The sequence below is a fragment of the Perna viridis genome, chromosome 1, assembly GCF_037379345.1.
Source record: "Perna viridis isolate PV_CMFRI_1.1 ecotype Kerala chromosome 1, ASM3737934v1, whole genome shotgun sequence".
NCBI lineage: Eukaryota > Metazoa > Mollusca > Bivalvia > Mytilida > Mytilidae > Perna > Perna viridis.
Window position 1 is genome coordinate 32,700,432 of NC_142445.1, and position 24,564 is coordinate 32,724,995.

A 24,564-nucleotide genomic window follows, 5' to 3' on the forward strand; every position below is an offset into this window, starting at 1 on the left:
AACATGTCATCTTTGTCCTTGTTTGAAACCTGTTCACCATCTCCATATACCTCATTTATCATTTCACAAAGAAGAAAAATTTTTTAGAAAGCTTTTATAATTTAGTTGTAATTAACAAAAGAGTGTTTTTTTAAATTAAGCTTGAAGCCATGCAAAATTTATTACATGCAATATTTGCTTCCAATCTCAAAGAAATTTTATACCACAAAGACTTTTCTATTCATTAATTTTATGTTTCTAATCATAACGTGTTTCTGTCAGACTAATTTATTTTATCCATGATCTTAATGTTGTTGATACTTTTCTCTTGTATTTTATACCACTACTAGTTGTAACATAAATAACATTGTATTCAAAAAGGGGTATATTCAAGTGGTGAAAAGTTCAACCCCAGAAATAGCCCATAATGTTTCTTTATATTTCTGAGTAGCAAACATCATAGTTTTGAGAAAACATTTTTTCAAAGAGATTTTTTAAGATCATTTTTTCTGAGTTTTTTTCTCAAATTTGTCCCATTTAATTGATTTTGAATGTTCTGAATTATTGTCCCAAGTGTGGACAAGGGACGGATGGATGGAAAATGGTATACTATAATGCGTTCCGTCTTAGACAGGCGTATAAAATCTACCAGGACTAGTATTTTTGAGTTCTGTAAAATTCATATGTATGTTCTAGTCATCTTTGTGTTTTAATAGTTAAAAGTTAGTTTATGTCATTTAAGAAAACTGTTTTACATACCAATTCTGAGCTTTCATCATTCTTAGTACTTTCATCAGTCCGTCCCACTCCACTGTCTTTTTCATGTTTGTGAAGGGAATTCTCTGTTGTTGCTGTGTCTGTTGTTCCTCCTTCTTCATCCAACAAATGTCCCTGAAATTGAGGAAGAGATTTATCAGAAAGTTATATTCATTTTATAATTAAGGCATCAAAAGATACCTGAATATTAAAATATGTTTTCATACTGTGAGGTTAAATGCATTCCAAAATCCAATACATCAAAGGTCACATGAAGAGTTTTCAGCACCTGGTACCTATAGTTTTATCTTTGTGAATGAATGTTGTCAAAGAAACCAAGATAAATTAGGTTTTAGAGTACTTTCATCATTCAGATTTCTTTTTGTATAAAAAAGATCAAAAGGTTTAATCATGTTAATATTTGATGTGGTAAGCTAAAATCATAAATAAAACCGTAATTATCAACAAAAAACAGAAAAAAACAGTTTGATCTTAGAGGACAAACCAATCTTAGTTACCCTGTCCAACTCTTACTAAAGTGAATAGTAAAATGCCTTCCTATATATGTGTTATATGTACACATATTAGAAATATCAGTTAACAAATGATCAGGGGCAGATTCAGGCGGGGGCGTGGCAGGCGTGCGCCCCCCCCCTAAAATTTGCAAAACATGGGTTGTCAGGGATAGAATTTTGGCGCTTTTAGGTTGAAAGTTTAATTTGTTCTAATTTTACCACAAAAGATATCTACATTTCACCCACTGTAGAAAAATATTTCAAAATTTAATCTCAAAAAATTGTTTGCCTCACTCCGCTCGGAGAAATTTTTAACATGCACCCCCCCTAATCTAAAATCCTAGATCCGTGCCTGATGATTTCATTGCAATTAACTAAATCAGGTTTATCAATGGAAGATAATAAATGAATGCAAAAAAAAAAAAAAAAAAAAAATCAACATAGAAAAGCATATTATTTGACCTAAACCCTGTAATTATAAGGCCATCTGTCACACCACAGTACCACAATCACTTTTTGTTTTTGTATTTAATTTCATAATAAGGTCCATTACCATAGACCTATGATGTCAGATGACAAGTGCATATTTTGTATTAATTATTCCTTAAGAGTTCTAAAGCCTTCCCTGTTTGAGACTATTGATTACAAGAAAAATCAGAATACAATTTTAAAGACTCATTGATTATATTGTTCTCAATACAAAAGGTCAACAACATCTGTGTTTCTAAAAATTGGAAACATTTGTTTGGTAGAGCCTGCATCTTTTTTTAATATCTGCCAAGGGAATTTTAAACAATAGAATCCAAAAAGCTTGATTAATTTACGACAACTTTTTTTTAAAGTTAAATACTACCATGGGAAATGTGCATCTCTGATGAATAGAACAAAACATTGCCTGGACAAAAAATTACAACAAATGACATAAAGGTCGTTTTAAAGATGATAATTTAAGTTGTCATGGAGATCAACTGTTAATTTGCCATCAATATGATATCCTTCCAAGAGGACAATCAGCATTAACATACAGTGTTTTAGTATCTAAAGGTTCAACTATTTCTTTTTTATATTTAAATTATTCGCAGTCCTATCAAAAGCATACAAGAACATTTTTCTTTGCTGTAAGAATTAAAGAAATGCAATGACCTGGACAAATAATAAAATGAAAGTGATATCTAGTCTACAAAATTTCAACATAAACTAAGGAAACCTTTGTTCTAGTTGCATAATTTATAAGATTATAATTATATTAGGAATTGCAATCATAATGTACCCATGTAATACAAGTTGCTTGAAGATGATGCAATAAAAACATACATAAATTTATGATTTGACAATAATCAACTGATTTTGGTCTTTCTTTTGATCACCTCAGTTAGAATATTACAATGCACTTTTTGATATTGGACATGTCAAAAGATGAAGAGTGTTTTATTATGCTCACAATTTGACTATATGGGCTGTAATAGGTAAAGAAAGAGGTGAGCAGGACAAGTAATAATGCAGGTAAAATTCAGCTAGCAATTGCATATTTGTGTATAATTGACAGATACAATTTAGTTCTTGAAATGATCAATTTTTAATATCCCATAAAATAATGAAGGTGATAGACCTGCTAAATTTCAATGAAATACTCTCATTCCATGTGTGAGTGCTTATTTTTTTGTCAAAGATTATAATATCCATTTACTGATAATGACCTTGATTTAGCAGGACTTAAAATTTCAAACTGCAATACAATCTAAATTTGAAATCAGGCAGAAAAAAATGACTAAAAATTAGGTAAACAAACCAAAAAGAAAGCAATGTGTAGAAAAAATAGTAAAAATTGTAACAATGCCTCACATAATCTCCATCAATAACTTTAAAAATAATGCAAACATTTTTGAACGCATATTTTATCTTGTTCATGTGGCATTTCTAAATTTAAATTTAATTTTTTAAAAATAATTTCTCTTAAAATGAATTTGTATGTTTTTTGTTTCGTAATGTTTTAATTTCATTTTATTTTTAGTTTAAACATATTTTACTGATGATAAACATGCATATACAAATAACATATTCAAATTAAAATACAAAGTATTCATAGACAAGCTTACATTATGTAAGCTTTATGTTTTACCGCAAGATTCATAAACATTAAAAATGTTTTGTCGTAAATAAAGGTTTGAAATAAAAATGTGGATATGTAAAAAGGGAATAACAAAAAACTAAAAGGGTACACAAAATTCTGGCATGAGCAAAATTGCCATCTTATCGGATTTTATTACATGTGATTTGATACATCGCATCTACCCCAAAGAACTTGAGGTAAAGGATACAACAGACACTGTGAAGTCAGCCTCATATCTTGACCTACACATAGAAATCGATGGTAAAGGAAAACTAGTGACCAAACTTTACATCAAACATGATGACTTTTCATTCAAAATTGTCAACTTTCCTTTCATCTGTGGCAACATCCCTTCAGCACTTGTGTATGGAGTGTTCATATCACAACTCATACATTATGCCAGAGCTTGCCGAGACTATGCAGACTTTCTGTATCACACTAGAATTCTAACAAATAGGCTTCTGGAGCAGGGTTATGTTGCTACAAGATTGAAGTCATCACTACAAAAGTTTTATGGTCGTCATCATGAACTTGTGGATTGTTACGGTGTATCCATCTGCGCCATGAAAACTGATTTGTTCAACATGTCATAGTTTTCTTTCCTCTTTCGTCTACCTTGGACTTGACTTTTTATAAGCAACTTGGCGTGTGTTTCAAGAAAAGCAGATGACACTTTCCCTACCGGTACACCTGGTCCATGCTCCCAGTTTTTGGTGGAGTCCGAGTTGCTCGTTTACTTTTGTTACCTTGTATGTATGGTTTTGGTTGCTTTGTGTTCTTTGTTGTGTATGTCTGTTTTCCATGTCTGGTCTTTGTCCTTGGATTGCATTCTTTTGAATACTGCTATAGCCTTGGTTCCCTTGATTACTATTGCACACAGCAAAGAATATAAAACAGCACCCCTTTTAATCATAAAACTTTAGTTCATATCATATAAAATCTAATTGAATAACTACAAGAAATATTATAGAATTTATACTATAGTATTCCAGTCAAAATAAGTTTCAAACTTAAACAAATTGCAACAGAATATATTTTGATTCAAATAAATAGCATTATTCCCTATATATGCACAGAAAAAAGTCTAAGAAATCAAAGTTGCAGAAAACTCAAAATAAGCATTTCAAAATCTGTATGGAAATTTACATTGGATAGAGGAGATATCTCTGTAGAACTAACATATTTTTGTCAGATTTTATTCTATTTTTATCAATTTCGTGTTAAGTATGATACTTTAGTGCAACTTTTTTTCTTAATGACTATCACACATATTATTCTTGGTTATGATGGGTATATTAAAATTTTGGGGTATATTTTAATTACAAAAAAAATCATATTTTCTGGCACTTCCATCAATTTGATTTTTTTTGTTATTGTTTACATTTGCAAACTATTTATCAACAGTTTTGCCTTTGTTAAAAGAATTTTATAACCACAAAAAGTAAAATTGTATTGTATTGTTTTTTTTTCCAGCCATTTTTACAGAGTTATCTCCCCTTTCTAATGTTAATTTTCATAAGAAAATTTGAACTATTTACTTTGAGGTTTCCACTCCTTAGATTTTGTTTGACTTTTTTCTGTGTTTATTTGGGTTATATTGCTATAGATTAGAACTTAAATATCTTCTGTTGCAATTTGTTTAGATTAACACAAAAAAAATGCTAGATTGCCTGGACTATAAGCATTTTCATTCAATACACAACATGCATGCATTACATGTAGAGTACAACATGCAACATACCCTAGCTAACATGGAGGCCATAATTTGCATATTATCATGGTGATGTTTTTCTAGAAAGTCCATACGTAATTGTTCCAGAACATTCTGGTCTTCAATGAACCCATCATCCATCTGATCAAAGAGAAAGAAAGAAAGTCATTTCTGGTGGACCACATAACACATGGCAATAAGATAAGGAGCTTTTGGTCTCTTTCATGTCAGCATGCAGGCAGTCTGATAGTTGGTAAACTAAGATATATAGCAAGCTAAATATTTCTAAAACAATTTTATCTACACAATGTAGTATTGTTTACTTAATAGGGCAACTTAGTTATTCAAGGTGCATATACTTGAAGCTATTTTCTTGTAAGAATAAATGCAATATACCCATATTTTAAAGTTTAAGGCTAATTAACAGACAAACATGAACTTTCTCAAAGTTAAGGTCATTACTAATGCCATTCTTTAAAAAAAAATACAGTGAAATACATTGTACTACATTCTTCCTCAACACTAGCCAACCTTTCATTTAAAAATTAATTGCCGACTGGAATATTTCTGATAATTCATTGATACCATTCTAAAAACAGACACTTTAATCTACTTAATTGAAAGTCAGTGAAAAACATGAAGCCCTACACCTCTCATTAATACTGGCGAAATTGATCAAATTGATAAGGCAGCTATTGAATTAGAATAAAAGTTGATTCTGAGGGCAGACAATTATGGGTCTTTATCTTTTCTGTATCATTTACACCAATTTTGATCTTAGTTTGATTTCTTAATTAACTTAGTTCACCATCCTACAGCATTTCATTGAAATCCCATTCCTACATTAAACAATCTGATTTAAAGCAGTCAATACATTTCTTTGATCATGCTAAATAATTGTAGTATTTTTAATTCTTTACAATTTACTTGGTTACAGTTTTTACATAATTTTTTACAAAATCTTTAACTCTAGCTCTTATAAGTGATTAAGTGCCAAAATTCAATAGATTTGAAATACCTCTAAAAAGGAGTCATCTTATGAAAAATTATACTCTTTACAGTTTCACTTTATCTAATACTATTTATGAAAAAATGAGCAAAATAAAGTGAAATATATATCCTCAAATTTGACAGAAAAAGAGGGAAATAGGGGGTCATTATATGGCTATTTAAAACAATTTTAGAGCTTTTGATGGCAAAGAAGATTGATTGTCTCCAAACATTTTTAGGCACTAATCAGTTATCAAAACATTAAACACCAATTCTATTAAGTCTACATATGTCTTACTACCGTTCACACATCCTTTACAGTGTAGAATGAGATAATATCAAAATCTCCTGTTCACATCCCCCATGAAGAGTCGAATGATATCAAAATCTCCTGTTCACAACACACTTAAAGTGTAGAATGAGATGATATCAAAATATTTTGTTCACATCCCCCTTAAAGTGTAGAATGAGATGATATCAAAATATCTTGTTCATACCTCCATTAAAGTGTAGAATGAGATGATATCAAATCTCTTGTTCATACCCCCATTAAAGTGTAGAATGAGATGATATCAAAATCTCTTGTTCATACCCCCCTTAAAGTGTAGAATGAGATGATATCAAAATCTCTTGTTCATATCCCCTTAAAGTGTAGAATGAGATGATAACAACACAATGCTATACATATAATGATGTCAAACAAAAAACATTTTATGACCAGAAAGACCAAAACTTCTGCATATCAAATGGTCAAAGACTATCCTAAGTTAAACCAAAACAACATATTAGGATACTGCTTACAATACTTCTTGTTAGAAGTATAAGGATAACACACTGGTGTAAACTAAATATTTGCTCTAAAACAAAATAATTTAAATTAGATTGTTAATTTCTCTTCTAGGCAAGATAGGTTACTTTCTACAAACTAACTTGGTACTGAGATGTCATTAATGTTGATCAGTCTGCAATTCAAGTAATTCCAAACTAAATAAGGCTTTGGTGGACAGACAAATGAACAGGAGAATAGAAAGACAGCATGAAAACTATACGTATACTGCTTTTCAAGCAAAAGGTATAACAAACAAAGAGGAATTTGAAAATGACAAAAATACAGAAAATTTTTTTTAAACTACCAATATTTTTTTTACTATATTTTCAGGTAAAATTTTGGTGGAAAATTCAAAACAGAACAAAGTCACAACCTCAAAAATCAGCCCCAGTTTCCTTATGAGATATGGCACCTGGTACTGCAATTGAAAAGATAACTTCCTTTTCTCTAAAGTTATTGTCTGGACAAAAAAAAACTGCTTGTTTCTGGCCCCTTTCTGGCCTCTATTTCCTAATGTGCTCAAATATTAGTGGTTTAGAATATTGTGAAGCAATCCTTATGCTTTTAGTTAAATTGTACAAAATGTTGTTTTTTGGCCCCTTCCTTGCCCCAATTCCAAAACAGTATTTAGCCATGACCCCACATTCAATACCATATTTTTGTGGTTTGAATATTGAAACTTGTTATAAATTTTATCAAGATCAACCAACTTTAATTCATGCTCTTGCACAAAAACTAAGTGTCTAAAGGACAACACACAGAGATGGTGGGGCCATTCCATTATAGGACCAAAATTTGTTTGCAGCTGTATATAAAACTAATGGCAGTATCAGATAGAATTACTAAATATTTCAACCTACTGCAGGTAGCATGGAAATAGAAAAAAATAAATTGTGAGTTAACAACCCTGGTAATTTGCCAATGTTGATGTTTGTCAAAACAACTTATTTTTCTTGCTAAAAAGAAGTGTATTTTCTTCCCACATTTTAAGCTGTTTATATAGAATATTGATTTTAACCGATATTTCAATTATGAGCATCTTTGACATAATACTGGTTATTTGTATTTTACAGAGCTTCTGTGGAGTACTGTTATCAAAGAATGTAGAAATTAGCTAATCAAAGGGATCATTGTTTTTCTTCCCTGCTTGATAAACTGAATTGTTAATCCTTCAAATATAAAATGATCAACTAAGTAAAGATTGTACTAATAGATATTTATGCTCAGCTCTGTACTTGTATTCCAACGAGTACAAAAAGGGCAAACTTCCAAGTTCTGAAATGTACAATATCTACTGGGATGGAAGGCACTGGTTGTTAATAGAATAAGGAAGAATATTCAAATTCAACAATAAACTCCTTTTGAGTTAAAGAACTCAGGTCTGAGAATGTTTTATAAGCGTGTAAATACTAGTAATATTTTTTTTCTAGAAAGGAATTTGGAGTACATGGTAATTTTGCTGTATTAAGATCTTTGTTTGGTAGCCTATGCCAGACCTGGCATTTGTCTGATCTTTTCAATCTTATCTAATTTTTATATATGCTCCAGAGTTACATCTTCAACACTAGGTACCGGGTAATAAAAATCAGAGTCTTGTCAATCACAAACTTTTCTCTTATATCTCTATTATTTAATTGGTGAAAACATATGACTTGGAAGTAAAGTGGCTCATGTAGGGGGACTGATGCTTAAAATCATCAGGGAAGATAACCATCATTTTTCTCTCATAACATTCTCTTTTCTAAACAAGGATAATTTCTGAGTTATTAATTTTTTTTTTACATACAGCTAGATAAAATGGTAAATAACCAACATTTGTATTAAAACTTGCTTGGACTCAGGAAGTATGGGGGTATATATACATATATATATTTATTACTTAAACACCATAATACTATGGTATAGAGAACAAATTCAATACAGTTTTACATAGATACATGATATGCATAAGAAGTTGATAAGTGTAAATGTATTGGAAGGAATAATATTGAGTCCCATTCATTATGAGTTTCTATATACATAAATAAAGAGAACTACCTTGGAGGCATATAGGAATAAAAAAGTCCGTATGTTTGTGTACCATATATAAGTATAATGAATTGATTATGATTAAACTTTATTTTAATGTTGGGCAAAATTATAAATGGACTTGAAGCAAGATTATTGGAATGCTTCAAAGGGGGTGGAATCTTAACTTAAGGGTTTTATATGCTAAGTATTGTAAATAGGCATTATCACTTGGAGAGATCACTCACAGTTCAGGTGTAACTAAATTTCTTAACTTAATACCAGAACAAAGGTAAAGCAATGAATTTTAAAAAATTACTATACACTGTTAATGTTATCAGTTCTCCTATCCATCAATGTAACTTATATAGATTATCCTGATTGCAGACATGGCAAATCTTTTTGCATCCTTTGATCTTTTGAAGTGTGTTCATCTTAAAGCTCAAAATAAATAATTCATCACCACAACTGAACAGAAACAAAAACTTGTCAGGCAGCAAAAACAGAAAAGAAATTGGAGAGTCTTGATTTAAGCAAAGTACAATGGTTTATAAACACTAGTAAGTAAGTACAGTACCAAAGAGAAGTATAAATAAATTGTGAAGAGCCTTTGATTCACTACTACTTGATAATTAGGACCATTAATTAGAGAAATTTCTAAATATCCTGTAGTTAATATTCCTTTGTTTTCTGCTAATTGAGGTCTGATAATAACCCTGATCATATCATCTGAAATGGATCCCTCACAAGTCTATATAAACCTTAAGCATTGGAAAATGATTCCTGAACTAGAATTTACCTGAGTTGCTGGTCTTGCTAAAAGAAGTGAAATATCAGCAGTTTTTTCAGAGAACAATTTGATAGCCTGATCCCTACTGTGAACATCAATTCCATTTATCTGAAAATAAAAATTAGAAAAATGTGGAATTAAAATTGTACTTTATGGCTCACTGTACATAATCAGTGAGCATATATAACTCGGTACACCTTCTGGTACAGGTAGGCAAACAGAAAAGAGAAGCATTTCAAATGAAGATCTCCAATATACCAGACATCTAAGAATAGCAGATTTGTAAACATGGTCAAAGCATACCATTTTAACTTGACATAGTTAACATGCCAAAAGGGCACCAGTATGTCAACCATGTTTATTTCGAGCTGTTCAATTTAATAACCTGGGTAATGAAATTAGATTTCTGAAAAAAAAAAACCAAACAAAAAAACAAACAAATAAATATTGAAGAGAATTAAAAATGTTAAATTACATCTGATCTTCTTAAATGGAAATGATTTTCATAAACAAAAATATGAAATTTTGGGTTTTATTAAAGAAAAACTCTCTAAGCAAACAATCTAGGTCAGGCTTACCATTAATGTATACATCATCACCTTGTGAAAAGTTTCCTAAGCCCTAAGAAACTAAGGGTTTAGCATAGATTGAACCTTGCACCATTTTTTCTATTTTTTGCAAGAGTTCACCATTATATAACAAAATGAAATGCAGTGGTAATGTACATTTTGTAAATAGCAGCATTAATATACATTATGAGACTGAGATGTAGACCTTAAATATCAATGTATATTTAATACTAATTTCAAGTTAGACAGGACATGATGGAAGGACTTAATTCATCTTTTTTAATGCATAATGTTTTCATTCATTTACCCCTTAGAACTGAAACATTTACTCTTTGTACAATTTTCTGAGTCCAATAGATTTAAACAAAAATGATATAATTCCAGTGGCCTGTTTAGATGCACAGCTGTGATTTCAAGGATATTCTTTGGTCTCTTACTAGCATAAAAGTAGCTTGATCTTTAAGTACAATATTTTGTCTGTGCACTGAAGCATGTAGGACTATCTAATTGTATGTCCATGGTTGAAATACAAGTGAGAGCCCTTATCAAACTGTATTCTGTGTTTATACTACAAAAGATGTGGGTTATACATTTATGATAGTACTATAGGTTACAAGAGCACTAATTAAGAGAACTCTGTATAGTTGTGGTATGGATGTAGTGGAATGGTAACAAGGATGTAGTAAGGGATGAAGTATACTATTGTCTTCTATAACGGGTGAAGATAAGACACAGCCACAAAAATATGACATTGCAGTAGGATTGATTTGCAGTCTTTTCCACCAACATCACATTTTCAGAACTGCATGCCAACTTCATCACAATCTAAGCTTGATTTTATTACACTTCCATTACAATTAAGAATTAGATAATTGTTTTGAACATGTATAAATTTTACCATTACCTTCATGACCATAAAGATCTCATCACAACCTTAAAAGGGCCTTATTGCAATTTTTCTATGATCATTGATGATATATGTTTGACCTTAATAGTCATTTGCAGAATCAAATTTAGGCAATGTTGATGAATGAAAAAAATATAACAACATATTACATGTACTAAAAAACTGAAAAACATTATTGTCACTCAACTTTATTTTCTGAATTGTTATGGAGTTAACTATAAGATAATGAAGAGTTTTAACTATTGTCTGCTTTTTATTACTTGGTAAGGAGTAAACCACATACTGGCTACTATTTAACCATATCCACAGAAGCAATACTTGAAAAGTGAACAAGTTTAATCTACTTCAAAATCAAAAAGTTCTCCAGGTTACTAATGTTCTTCATTCATTTTTGATTACATAATACTATGAGAAATAAGCATGTTTCAAGTATCATTTCGTCAATATTAATGAAAGCAGACAGGAAGTCAAAACAAAGGAGAAAATAAAAACTCAATATTAAAGCAGAAATGCTCTCAAAGCAATGCCATTTTGAATGCAATAACAAGCCATTACCATTTAAGTGTGGTAATGCACTACAAGTTCATAACATTAAATTGCCAATACAGAAACATCACAGCTTCAATCAGAATCAGGAGGATTATTGTTTTCACTATTATAAAGCGCCATAAATGGGTTTTAAAGTATTAATTGAAATAGAAATTCTAACAGGTTTGCAGACACCAGACTAAGTGATTTGAGTTGCCAACTCTGTAGCTACCATTATCATATATCCATGTGTCTGATACTTATTGAATCTATCTGTATTTGTAACTGAGCATTGACAAGCTAAATTTCCTTCATTGCTGGAGATTTATGACAATGATGATGTAATAATATCATAATTCAACTTAATGGGGAAAAATGTTCTTGTTTTCAATTATAAGCCAAGTAATTTTCCTCACTGCTAAACTTCACAGTATTAATCAATAACATGGGAATCAGCTAGAGATGGAATACTTACCTGTAATATTTGATCTCCTTCTCTGATGCGGCCATCTTGAGCAGCTACACTACAGGAATCAATCTGCAAAAGAGAATAAAGTTTAATTATGAAATTTTGATAAAAAAAGCTCTTGCAACATGAACATGAATATGCACAAAGATGAGTTTTTCTGAAGGAATCTCATGACAAAAAAAAAAGCAAAAAGCAAAAACAAAACAGGCATAGCTTACTTAATGTAGCTAATTAATAAAACAATTGTGTTGAATAATGAATTAAGAGCTGTGCTTTAAGTGCATGATACGCCTGTTGCCCTTTTAACTTGTCCTTATGCTTTTAATGAAGTTATATGATCAACTAGAAATACTGTGAGCCCAACCAAATACCCCCCCCAAAAAAAAAAGAAAAAAAAAAAGAAAAGTAAATAAAAAATGCACAAAAAATTTGGCACGATTATAACAAATGGTCCATTTCAACGATTTTTCATCCAATAAATTTTCTTGGCCTTTTCTGCCATTTTTTAAAGAGAGTAAAACTTCATAACACAGAAACGTAAAATTTGACATTTATACAAATCGGACGGGAGCTTATTTCAATAGATATGAACAATTCACCAAAGTTTCATTAAAGTAAGTGAAAATGTTTTTGAGTTGTTGTGTAAAAACTTGAAAATCCCCCTTCTTTTAAGTATAAAAATTCATTACACGGAAACCAAAAATCTGAAATTTATGTATTAAAATTTACATTATGTAAATGCACATAATATATATCTCTTGTAAATCTGTACAGATTGGTGTACATGTGATATTTGTAGACATTATAATAAATATATACTTAAGATCCATTCTCCATTTACATCAGGTGAGATGGAAATTTTACATGACATGCAGTACCAACAAAAATGTTAAATTCATAAATATTTACCAAATAAAAATCAAACAAAGTTTGTCTTTAAAAACACAACCATAAAATGTTTGAGAGAGTTTAAGGTAAAATATTTACATGACTACTACATCTCTACTTATTTCTGAAAATATTAAAATCAGCTTCCAAAGTCATCAAACAAGATAAAATAGTTGGCCAATATCAGGCCTGTCACAGATATGTCTGTAATGACAGGAGAGCAGAAATTGAATCTTCACCAATTTCCTAATTTTTATAAAATATAATTATCAATACATGTACTAGTGATCAAATATAAAGATAAAGATAATGTATGTGAGAGGAAAAGAAATCAGCACTAAAGAAGTCTCTTATTGGCCTGACTGCTATCAGAAACATTAGTTGTGAGGGCTAAAAGCCAGTCACCTGATAAGGAAAAGCTCAGACTTGCTTTAAGCACCAATCAAATTAAGTTTTCAAAAAAGTGAAAAGCATAACATTCACTATGATATATTTAGGCTACACAATAGCACATTGTCTCAAAAGAACAAACCAAAAACATCATTCCAATATCATATGTAAATAAAATTCGATAATAAAATTGAGCAAAAATGTCATAAGAACTCTGAAAGCTCTATATCTAGATCTTACTTTTCTATGAAATTGTTTTATTGATTAGAAGGCTTGTTTTATAAAATATTAATCTTGCAATGTAATTTCTGTAATTACTATTGTCACTGGCTGATGCTACCTACCTACCCAAGACATTGCAAGACATGGTCAAGACTTCAGAGTGGTTCAACTGAGATTGTAATTGTTACTTTCTTTGCCATTGTATATTATTGGTGTAATTTTACACATGCCTGATTAACAAAAGCTTCCAACAAATTATAAAAATGAATTTGTAAACAAGAAACCAGACTAAAAAGTCTGAAACAAATTCGTTTATAAATAGATGAAGAAACCTTATAGATAACTGGTCATCAATATAAATAAACATGTTGGACCAATGTTTGAAGAACACACTGCTAACAAAAACAATCAGACAGACATCAAGGCAAAATCCTTTGTTTTATCAATCTTAAAGAAATATTCATTTTTCCTTATCTCATACAAATCATGCCAAATCTTCATAATGTAGAATAAAAAGTATCTATGGTATTTGAAGTTTGGCAAACCTTGTAGCCTCCAAAAGTTCATAGGGAACTTGTAAGTCATTATCAAAATCATTACCACGTATATCCATGGCTAGGTTTTAGGTAAGTCATTACCAAAATCATTACCATGTATATCTATGGCTAGGGTTTTGGTAAGTCATTACCAAAGTCATTACCACGTATATCTATCACTAAATTTTTGGTAAGTCATTACCAAAATCATTACCACATATATCTATGGCTAAAGATTTTGGTAAATCATTACCAAAAGCATTACCATGTATATCTATGGCTAGGTTTTAGGTAAGTCATTACCTGTCATTACCATGTATGTCCATGGCCAAGTTTTTGGTAAGTTATTACCTGTCATTACCATGTATATCTATGGTTAGGTTTTTGGTAAGTTATTACCTGTCATTACCATGTTTATCCATGGCTAGATTTTAGGTAAATCATTTCCTAAGTCATTACCAATGTATATCCATGGCCAGGTTTTTGGTAAGTTATTACCTGTCATTACCATGTATATCTATGGCTAGGTTTTTGGTAAGTTGTTACCTGTCATTACCACATATATCCATGGCCAGGTTTTTGGTAAGTTATTACCTGTCATTACCATGTATATCTATGGTTAGGTTTTTGGTAAGTTATTACCTATCATTACCATGTATATCCATGGCTATGTTTTTGGTAAGTCATTACCTGACATAACCATGCATATCTATGGTTAGGGTTTTGGTAAGTCATTACCTATCATTACCATGTATATCCATGGCTAGGTTTTAGGTAAGTCATTACCAAAATCATTACCATGTATATCTATGGCTAGAGTTTTTTAGGTAAATCATTTTCCTAAGTCATTACCAATGTATATCCATGGCTAGGTTTTTGGTAAATCATTTCCTAAGTCATTACCATGTATATCTATGGCTAGGTTTTTGGTAAGTTATTACCTGTCATTACCATGTATATCCATGGCTAGGTTTTTGGTAAATCATTTCCTAAGTCATTACCATGTATATCTATGGCTAGGTTTTTGGTAAGTTATTACCTGTCATTACCATGTATATCCATGGCTAGGTTTTTGGTAAATCATTTCCTAAGTCATTACCATGTATTTCAATGGCTATTTCTAATCTTAGGTCTTCTTCAACAAGAGAATACAGTTTGCTTATAAAACTTAGGTATCTTGATGCTTATTGTCTTTCAATTTAAATGACTGGACTGATTTTGAATTCCAATATTTGGAGGGGTTTCATTATTTTTTCTGACAGGAGGTACTTTACCGGAAGTAGGAGGTACCAAATAAATTTGGCAAGGGGTCTGGGGCCGCCTTGGTGGGGCATCCTGGGGGGGGGGGGGTAAAACCCCCTCGGAAGCTCCTGGATGTTAGCCTTTTTGAGATTTAAATTTCGACTTGAAAATATGGGATTAAGTCTGCAATATTTGCCTCAGTTTTGTTTAAAATATATGAAGTCGAAATCAAGATATATGATATATGATGAATCATAACTGATTTAGTCTCAAAACCCTGAATTCCAGGAGCTCCCCATGATTCCCACCAGACCCATTTCTAGACTAATACTGATAAACTATGTTGACTGTTTATTTTTTTATTTTGATAAATGTCATATTTTGTTCTTAGGCTTTTATCTATTTGTTACAAAATTTGAACACTAACACATGGAAATAAAAGCATAGGAACAAAACTAAACATTTATTAAATGAAATTCCATAACATGTGGTGGTTCTTCGATATAACTTACAAAATGGCTACATACACATAACGTCACTAAAAACTCTAAACAGAATCTACAGTTATCATTGTTTGGTCATATTGAATCATTCGTGACATCTTACAACTATCAGTTACTCATATCATTGTTTACCTTTCCACAGACATTTTATGTCGATTCAATTTTCATTGGAGCTTCACACCTGGAGAAGCAACCAATCGGAATTGGCTGGACAACACCCGCTAAATATGAATGAGTGATGTCAGGGGTTTGAGGGAGCGAGGGTGGTCTCAAAACCCTGACTTGGGAGGATGGGCAAGCCAAAGTGGACAAAAATCAATATTTTGTAATATTAGAAAATGAATTTTTAATATTACAAAATCATTTTTTTTTAATATTAGAAAAGATTTTTTAATATTAGAAATTCATTTTGTAATATTAAAAATTCATTTTCTAATATTACAAATTCCTGATTTAGTATTATTATAAAACATCACACATTTTGTAATATTACAAATCGAATATGTAATATTAAAAAATTACTTTGTAATATTGCAAAATCAGTCTCATTTTTTAATATTACAAAATGATTTTCTAATGATTAGAAAATCAATTTTTATATTAAAAGATCGTTTTTTAATATTAGAAATTCAATTGAGTTTTTAATATTTAAAAATGATTTTTTATATTAAAAAAGTGTTTTGTGATATAAGAAATCTAATTTGCAATATAAGAAAATGAATTTGAAGTATTGAAAAATATTTTTTTAATATTAGAAAATACTCATTTTTGTTCACTTCGGCTTGCCATGCACGTGTCTTATTGTAATATGTTGGTCAAAAAATCATAGCCTGATAAGAAATTCTTTGCTTCTGAAAAAAAAAAACAAGGCTGGCAGTTTTAGTCTGGTTGACTTTTTTTAAACATTACAATGTATTTATTTTCTATTATTATAGCAGTGTTGAATCTCGGATCCAATATTTTTTTTTATATTTATATTCTTCAGCAAAGGCCAGACATGTTCTTTTCAACCTTAGGGTTGCCAGAATATTTTTACCAAAACTACCCCTCCCCGCCGAATTGAATGGCCGTCCCTTAAATCATATTCTGTAAAAGTTTGTTTCACTTGTTGACTCGTTGTCAACACTAAAAATTCCTGCACTCGTCTGCGCAAATCACAATATTGGGGGAAATGGGTATGAGTCAATTCCAAATACGAACGGCATTTTTTGACCCGTTTTCAAAGAATCTTCACCTGTTTTTAGCTTTTTGTTGAGCACAAAATATTCGGTGATTGCATTGACATTTTTAAGTCACCACATGTTTTCTATAAATAGACACTATGTTAAAACGTCGTAGGTTATAGCGATTAGAATCCGACGCGGACCTCGACGAAGACAACAATTGATATAAACAATAATAAAGACTAAAGATCGCGATTTTGGAAACATACCCGTAGCCTACAGACGGAACGATCTTAGATATCTGTTTACTAGTTTTTCCTCATGTTTTTTTTTGCTTTTTATTTTATTCTGTCGGTACCAGATGTTACCGTAGCCGGGTAAAGTACCGGGTACCGGCTCTTAATGAAAGCACAGATATTGAGCTTTTTTTATGTAACTACGTAATTGGAAGAAATAAAAATTAATCTAAAGCTTTCAGTGCAATAACTTTGCAATCAAGTTACAAAGACCTCTGAGTCAACTTTCCTTATCAATATCACAAATTATTTACAGTATATAATAATACGTAAGTTATGCTTTCTGATTTGACAGATGTAAATGATAAGAGAGCCATATTGTTGTCTCTAGGGGGAAATATATCTGCATGTTTTATAGACGCCCCTCATACTATATTATATTAACTACCATTTATTTCTGAAGCTTACAAAACTGACACTGTCAAGTCATCATGCTCTAGATACCTAATAAGTTATCACCACAATTTCTTTGCTTTTTAATAGCATTAGCCATTTACTGAGGGTTCAAAGGGCAGCTTCTAAGTATCCAAGTGAGGATGACATTAATAATCATAGAAAGAGGAGGTTGCATTCCATTAACGAACTCCTAACTAAAAGCTTACATTTTTTTATATCTAGTTTCAAATTAAAATTCTGAACTTTTTCCAATTTTAAATTTCTTGCAACATTTTACCACAACAAAGAATAAGTTAAATAAAACAATCAATAAGTCAGACTAAAAAGTAGAATAACTTACTTCAATAATGTACTCCAAAAACATTGAAAATACTATGCAACAGTGCTGCAGCTGCCTGAAAAGTAGTCTGCTAAATTTATCAGCAACACACAGCTGTGAGTTTGACCAGATTATAATGGTCAGTGTGTGAACAGAGTATCTCATTAACATAATGACCTTATCAGCTAACAGTGTAAAAACTACACGATATTATCTTGTGTAGTGATACTAAATGACTGTTAACATAAAAATAAATATTTCATGAGACCTGCTGAGTTGTCAACAAAATTCCAAAATTCCTAAATTTTAACCTTATTAGAACAAATATAATGTCGATAACTTGCATTACAGAGTGTGGCTTGGTCAAATTGTGAAAAAAGAGGGCAAATGTGAACAGTATATAGTGTATTCAAGCTATTTACAACTAGAATTCTTGACAATGTCAATGATTTTATATTTGTCAAAGCATAGGTTTGGCTTATTAGAACAATTAAAATGTTGATAACTTGCATAACAGAATGTGGATTGGTGCAATTACAAAAGTCAAATTGTGAATAAAGAGGGCAAATATGAACAGTATATCCAAGCTATTTGCAACTAGAATTCTTGACAATGATTTAATATTTGTGATAGATTAGGTTTGGCTGATTATTTCTTCATCCACTTAAATGGTACTGACGAGTGACCAAGGATACTGTTAGAAATATTTTGTTATTTATACTTCAAATTACTGGAAATCGTAGAAAATCAATGTCTTCAATTACTGGTATTGTGTTACATAGGAAAATGATACAATTCTGTACATTTAAAACAATTAATTGAAATTGTCAAATATTTAAAGTGTCATTCACTTTATAAAGAATAAGCTAGCTAACAATTATACAAAAGGTAGGTAGATACAAAAGCATATTATTATCATAGATTTTTACAAAGTAACATTTAGAAAAAAATGACCTCAACACATGTATTATGAAAGAAATGATCCATTGAAAAGATACAGCAGAGTAAGTAGAAACATGAAGTGAGAAAGCACTAGATATCTCACAGTACCATTTACACCCCCTCTACAGGGAATATTATATCCAATGCAAGCTGTCTGTTATTATGGACCACACCAGTATTTGACACAGGATGATAATGATTATAGAAAACTGGTTAGAAAATAATATATTTTTGCCATGTAAAGTTTAAAAATCAAGGCCCTAACAAATTCATTAAAATAAATCAATGAAGCTGAAGGAAATATTGACTTGATCTGTAAAAAATAAAGGCATGATCACAAATAAGGGTAACAGCAAAATTACTGAACACTAATCCAATTCATTATCAAGTCAAGACCAAAACAAATCTGGCAAAATAGATATTACATCACAGGACAGTGTGCTAAACCTCCCTCTTCCACTGCAGTGAGGGCTTTTGAATTAAAATTTTAACTACATGTATTTTTATTTTTCAAAATCAATCAGTACTTTGGGTGGTTTGATGTAATTCTTTTCCTAGCGTAATGATTTATCAAGATAATTAGAAGGGATAACTGGTAGTGGCCATCTGACACAATATTAAATGAAGTTTTCTTGCATTCTACTATGTACCATTAAGGCAAAATGAAGAAAAATTTCCATTGTCTCATTATCCAAAAGTAAAACATATAGTTTATTTGACTAAAGATCCAGTATCTCTATGTAACATATTAATTTTTTACATTAATTCCTTTATGAAATGGACAATGACTTATTAAACTGTAAGAAAGCTGACTTATAATAATTTCATGATCTAACAAAATGAATTTTATCTTTGTTTGTATATAATTTTGGCAAGTTTTCTAAAGTTTATCAGTAAATATCTGCAAGATTGTTCTGTTACTACTTCAAATGAAAAAAAAGTATTGATTAGAAGGTTTTTGAAAAGATCAAAAAGGAGTGGATCTGGGATCATTTCTAATTTAAGCACAGGACAAAAACTCCATACTTTTGGCATAGTGTCATATATGTCATTCAGGACTCATGCATGACTTGTTACCATGGCTTAAAAAAGATAATTAATAATTTTAGTAAAAGAAAGTAAAACAAACCATAGAGATAGTGAAAGAAAAAAGAAAGGTTTATACCTAAACTATTAATTTACTCACTAGAACATTCTAATAGAGATCAGTTTAAGTATAACAAAACTTAACATGAACTTATCTCTGTTACTTAAACCTAGTCAATTAATAAAGATTATGGGCATTATCAAAACAACATTTAACAGGGTAAAATAACTCAAATTGCTTCAATTTCTAACACAGTGAGCAAATACCTTTTACTATTTAGCACAATGGACCCTTGGAGTATTAAAACCTTGTCTTTTGAAGATTTGACCTCTAATAAACTTTATTTCTAATACATTATACATGACAAACAGAGAAATGGGACACCGATGGTAATTTGTCCAAATCAAAACAATTACTAGATAATATGAAATTTACAGCCCAGATCTCTACATGCCTTATTCTGGTTATCTTAACATTGAAAACCAGCTGTTCCTCTGGGTCATCAAGACTCCAGAGGAAATTGTCATAATTAGCTAATTATCTGGTAATTATACACAGACAATTAAAACAAATCAATATTTCTCAATGATTCAAGACATTGTAGACTTCAGTCTGAGACAATTTATATCATTTCAAAATACTTGTTTGAAGACTATGACAATAGGCTACAATTTCTGCTATAAATATTAACACTTTCTGCCAAGGAGTTTAATTTTCTTTTTTGCAGACAATGAAGATATTCCCCTCTGTCCTTACTTAAAACCTTTTCAACACCCCTAACTTGTACATTGGTAGAAATTCTAAAAAATTGTAGAACATTGATCTAGCTTACAGATGGAAGCTCTGGCAACAAAAACAAAGCTAGAGGCCAAATGGCCTGTCTTGGGCAGTCAGGGCTAATTTAAAAGGTTCAGATGTACAGATTATATCAAGCTTAACATTAAAAACTTAAATTCTGGCATAATTTTGAAGTTATAAATTTATCCTAACATAAGTTCAACCAAAGTAACAGCCTTGCAAATTAGCTCCTCCTACTATGCCATGAAATAGACAACCCCTAAAATTATTGAGAAATTGAAACTACACAAAATACAGTGTAAACTCATGAATGTCCATTTCAGTTTTTGTAGGTAGCAACTATAAAATAAACACTTCAATCATCTTTGAAATATTTTTCTTTTCTTTTGATCTGAATGACTTTTATGAGACACAAAATTACACAGTTGAGTTGTTCTTTATGGATATGACCATTTCGTGGTGTTTAAGTTAAAGTAAAAGAAACAACATGTTATCTTTCTAAGTTGTATTACTTTACAGCTCCATTTAAAAGACATTATTGTCTTAGTGCAAGTAAATAGACATCAAAACTAAGTTCAATTATACTTGTATAAATTTCATTTTCTTCCTTTCAATAAACTTAACAAGTGTAAAATGACCTGTGTAACCTGTTTGATGATAATATTGTCTCTTTGTGTGGTCCATTAACTGAAAATTCACAAGTCATAATGAAATCTATATCACATGACACATTTCACACATGTTCGTTTCACAAGTAAAACTGACATCCATCTTTCATTGGCATATTCTTAATGATAAAAATGTCAGTGACTAAGATGCCACATTTAATATCAAAATGCCACAATGTAGCCTGTGACTAAGTGGCTCATTTGCAACATTTCATGCCAGACACATCAATAAGCCACAAGTTTGCCATCATTTAATGTCAGGAGTCAGTATGCCATAATCAATTGATGGCTGTTTTGACAAGAAGCTTGCATTTCAAGTGGCATCCCTGCTGAGTGTAACACTGAGTGTAACGGTACTGTGGTTATATTTATAATCATTTGCCTGTAACATGCTGTCAAAATTAGAAGATAGAGATAATGCCTTTTACACCATGACTGAAATTACTTAAATATTGAAATTTAATTATCATCTGAAAAAACACTTGTGAGACACCTTATCATAATTCACAAGAAAACTTAAAAAAAACCAAACTACCATGCCTCCTAGGAAAAATAAAGAAAAAAATAGCCTGTAAATCTGAGGATTATTGAAATTTAATTTCTTCTTTAAAAATCATAAAAACTGTGATAATCTATTAAAACATAGGCCTGTCCTGGAAAATTTAATAGCTCGGCCAGAACATTTTTATGTCTTATTTTTTATGTCTACTGCTCTTATAAAAATGATTTTAAAGTATTAAAATAGAAATTATACTTTTTTATAGGCCCTAATTAATTTTTACGCAATTTTCATTTTTACTATGTTCTATTTTAATATTATGTATAGTTTGAAATTAACACCAAAAGGAATTTAGCTTTTGATTGGTATACACAAGTTTGTTTCTATTTCAAAAATATCTTTCAAGTTTTGATATGTGTTTTGATTTCTGATTTATTAAGGGATTGTTTAGGCAAGTTTAATTATAACCTTTCAAACAGTGAGTTTGGCAATTAAAATGTCTACAGCATCTGTCAGCACTAAGTTCACATGCAATCGTAAACGTTTCTTTCGACTGAGTTACATGACACCATAGATTGTCAACTTTTCATGAAGGTAGGCGTCAATACAAAATTAATATTCTTGTTTTCATGTATACTACTGCATTTTTACATCTCTGTTTAATGCAATTCTGTCAAGACATAAATAGGGGATATTTTTTTTTTTCAAAATTTAGATAGACACTCATCTGATACCATAAAAAGGTTAAGAACCTCACAACAGATTAGCTTCACAATTTCGTAAATCCTTCCATCCGGTATTGTAAGATTCAAATTTTGTACAACTAAAAGTTGCAACCTACAATTGTTCAATTATGGGATTAAAATATAAGATTAAAATTAAATCAAAGTTTGTTTTAGCCTGCATGTCTCATTTTACTTGGTGAAGATATGATTTGTATGGTCCATTTGGTAAACTTATGGGATATTTTGAAATTACACTTTTATTTTTGTCCTCAAAAAAATTTATATTAGATGGATCTATCTTCAATTTAATAAGCTGACTGTAGTGCCAACCATCCTTGAATCAACTCATTGGTGGCTGTACAAATGACATATAGTACTGGCAATAAAATTTTAAGCAGTATAAAGTCATACATTCATAAAAGAATAAAAACCAGAGCTTACAGATGAGATATTAATATAGGTTAAACCATGGAAGTATAATATCTAGACATTATACTTCCATGGTAAGCACAACTTATATTGGTCAATCTATTTCAACCATCATGCACACTTGTCCTCTTGGTAGCTCGTAACATATAATTTTTACATACTGACTGAACAATAACTTCAATTTTACTGAATAATAACAAAACATAACATTGAAACTTTAATCCATATCATATACTTAACCAAAACATCTTTCTTTTCTTTTCTGTTGGGATAGATTACAACAAATTAAAAAATAGAATATCAATGGTCATCTTAGGACTTTGGTTGAAAAAGAGGCCCCCGAATTCTCAAATAAGCAGCTTTGGCCTCGATCATAACCTTGCGATACATATCATCACAGGACCAACACTAAGAATTCCTCTGTAGTATTTCACCGTCTAAGTGTTTTCTAGACTTTAATACTTCAGTTATCAAGTAGTCCAAAAGTAAATATTTTACAACACTCCAACAGACTGATCATCTCATATTGTAGACACATGAAATTTTGATTATGGATATATTTACCTCACTTATGAATATATCAGTAACCTCTTCTTCTAGAGAGCCATAACACAGTGTTAGACCAAGTTTCTCACTGTTTGATGATCGATGAAGTACAACTTCCTGAAAAGAAAAAAAGTAATATGATTTAATGGTCAGTTACCTGATCAGGTACTAATGATGGCTTACACCAAAGTTCTTAAATAAAATTATTACACTTTTTAGGACTAAAATAAATTCAGAAAAATGGCAGTTTTGAAGTTGAGTCGAAAATATCTTAATTAGCCAGATATGGCAAGATGTGATGTTCTGTTGGTACATTCTGAGTTATTCACTTTATCTGCAACATAACAGTCAATCTGACGTATTTGTCATTGGATATTGCCAATACTATTCATACAGTAGCCTTAGGTAGAAAATATCAGGCAGTAAGAACAATAGAAAAAACGATAAAGTTGCCAATAATTTGTTTAATATCAATGAAACAGATTGTTTAAAATTCATTACAATTCAAGCATTTTCATCTCTGATGACAGTGATCATAATGACAATCATACTGTTATATTCTGATTCAGAATAACAGTAAGATTTTCATTATTATCACTGTACAGTAAACTCAATATACAATACAAAACAAACAAGGCTTGCTGCAATCAAACCAATTTAATCAGAGGAGATTTACACAGCCAACATTTTCCAATAAACCACCCAAGCATAATGTTGACAATCTATGGACTCTCAATCTACGAGTAGTTTGTTCC

General features: G+C 30.7%; 1 protein-coding gene across 13 annotated transcripts in view; it reads right to left on the reverse strand.

Moving 5' to 3' along the window:
* The window catches only part of LOC148628424 (E3 ubiquitin-protein ligase PDZRN3-like), a 165,192-nt gene that overhangs the window by 10,909 nt on the left and 129,719 nt on the right, over nucleotides 1-24,564 (reverse strand). For 10 of the 13 annotated variants that reach the window (XM_088587371.1, XM_088587431.1, XM_088587387.1 and 7 more), the window contains exons 4-8: nucleotides 23,828-23,926; nucleotides 12,167-12,229; nucleotides 9,697-9,795; nucleotides 5,102-5,212; nucleotides 739-870 (exon numbers count right to left, since the gene is read on the reverse strand). In XM_088587371.1, the coding sequence (XP_088443497.1) occupies nucleotides 739-870; nucleotides 5,102-5,212; nucleotides 9,697-9,795; nucleotides 12,167-12,229; nucleotides 23,828-23,926 (504 nt within the window). The remainder of the gene's footprint in view (nucleotides 1-738; nucleotides 871-5,101; nucleotides 5,213-9,696; nucleotides 9,796-12,166; nucleotides 12,230-23,827; nucleotides 23,927-24,564) is intronic. The other 3 variants (XM_088587460.1, XM_088587381.1, XM_088587451.1) reach the window with 1 other exon arrangement.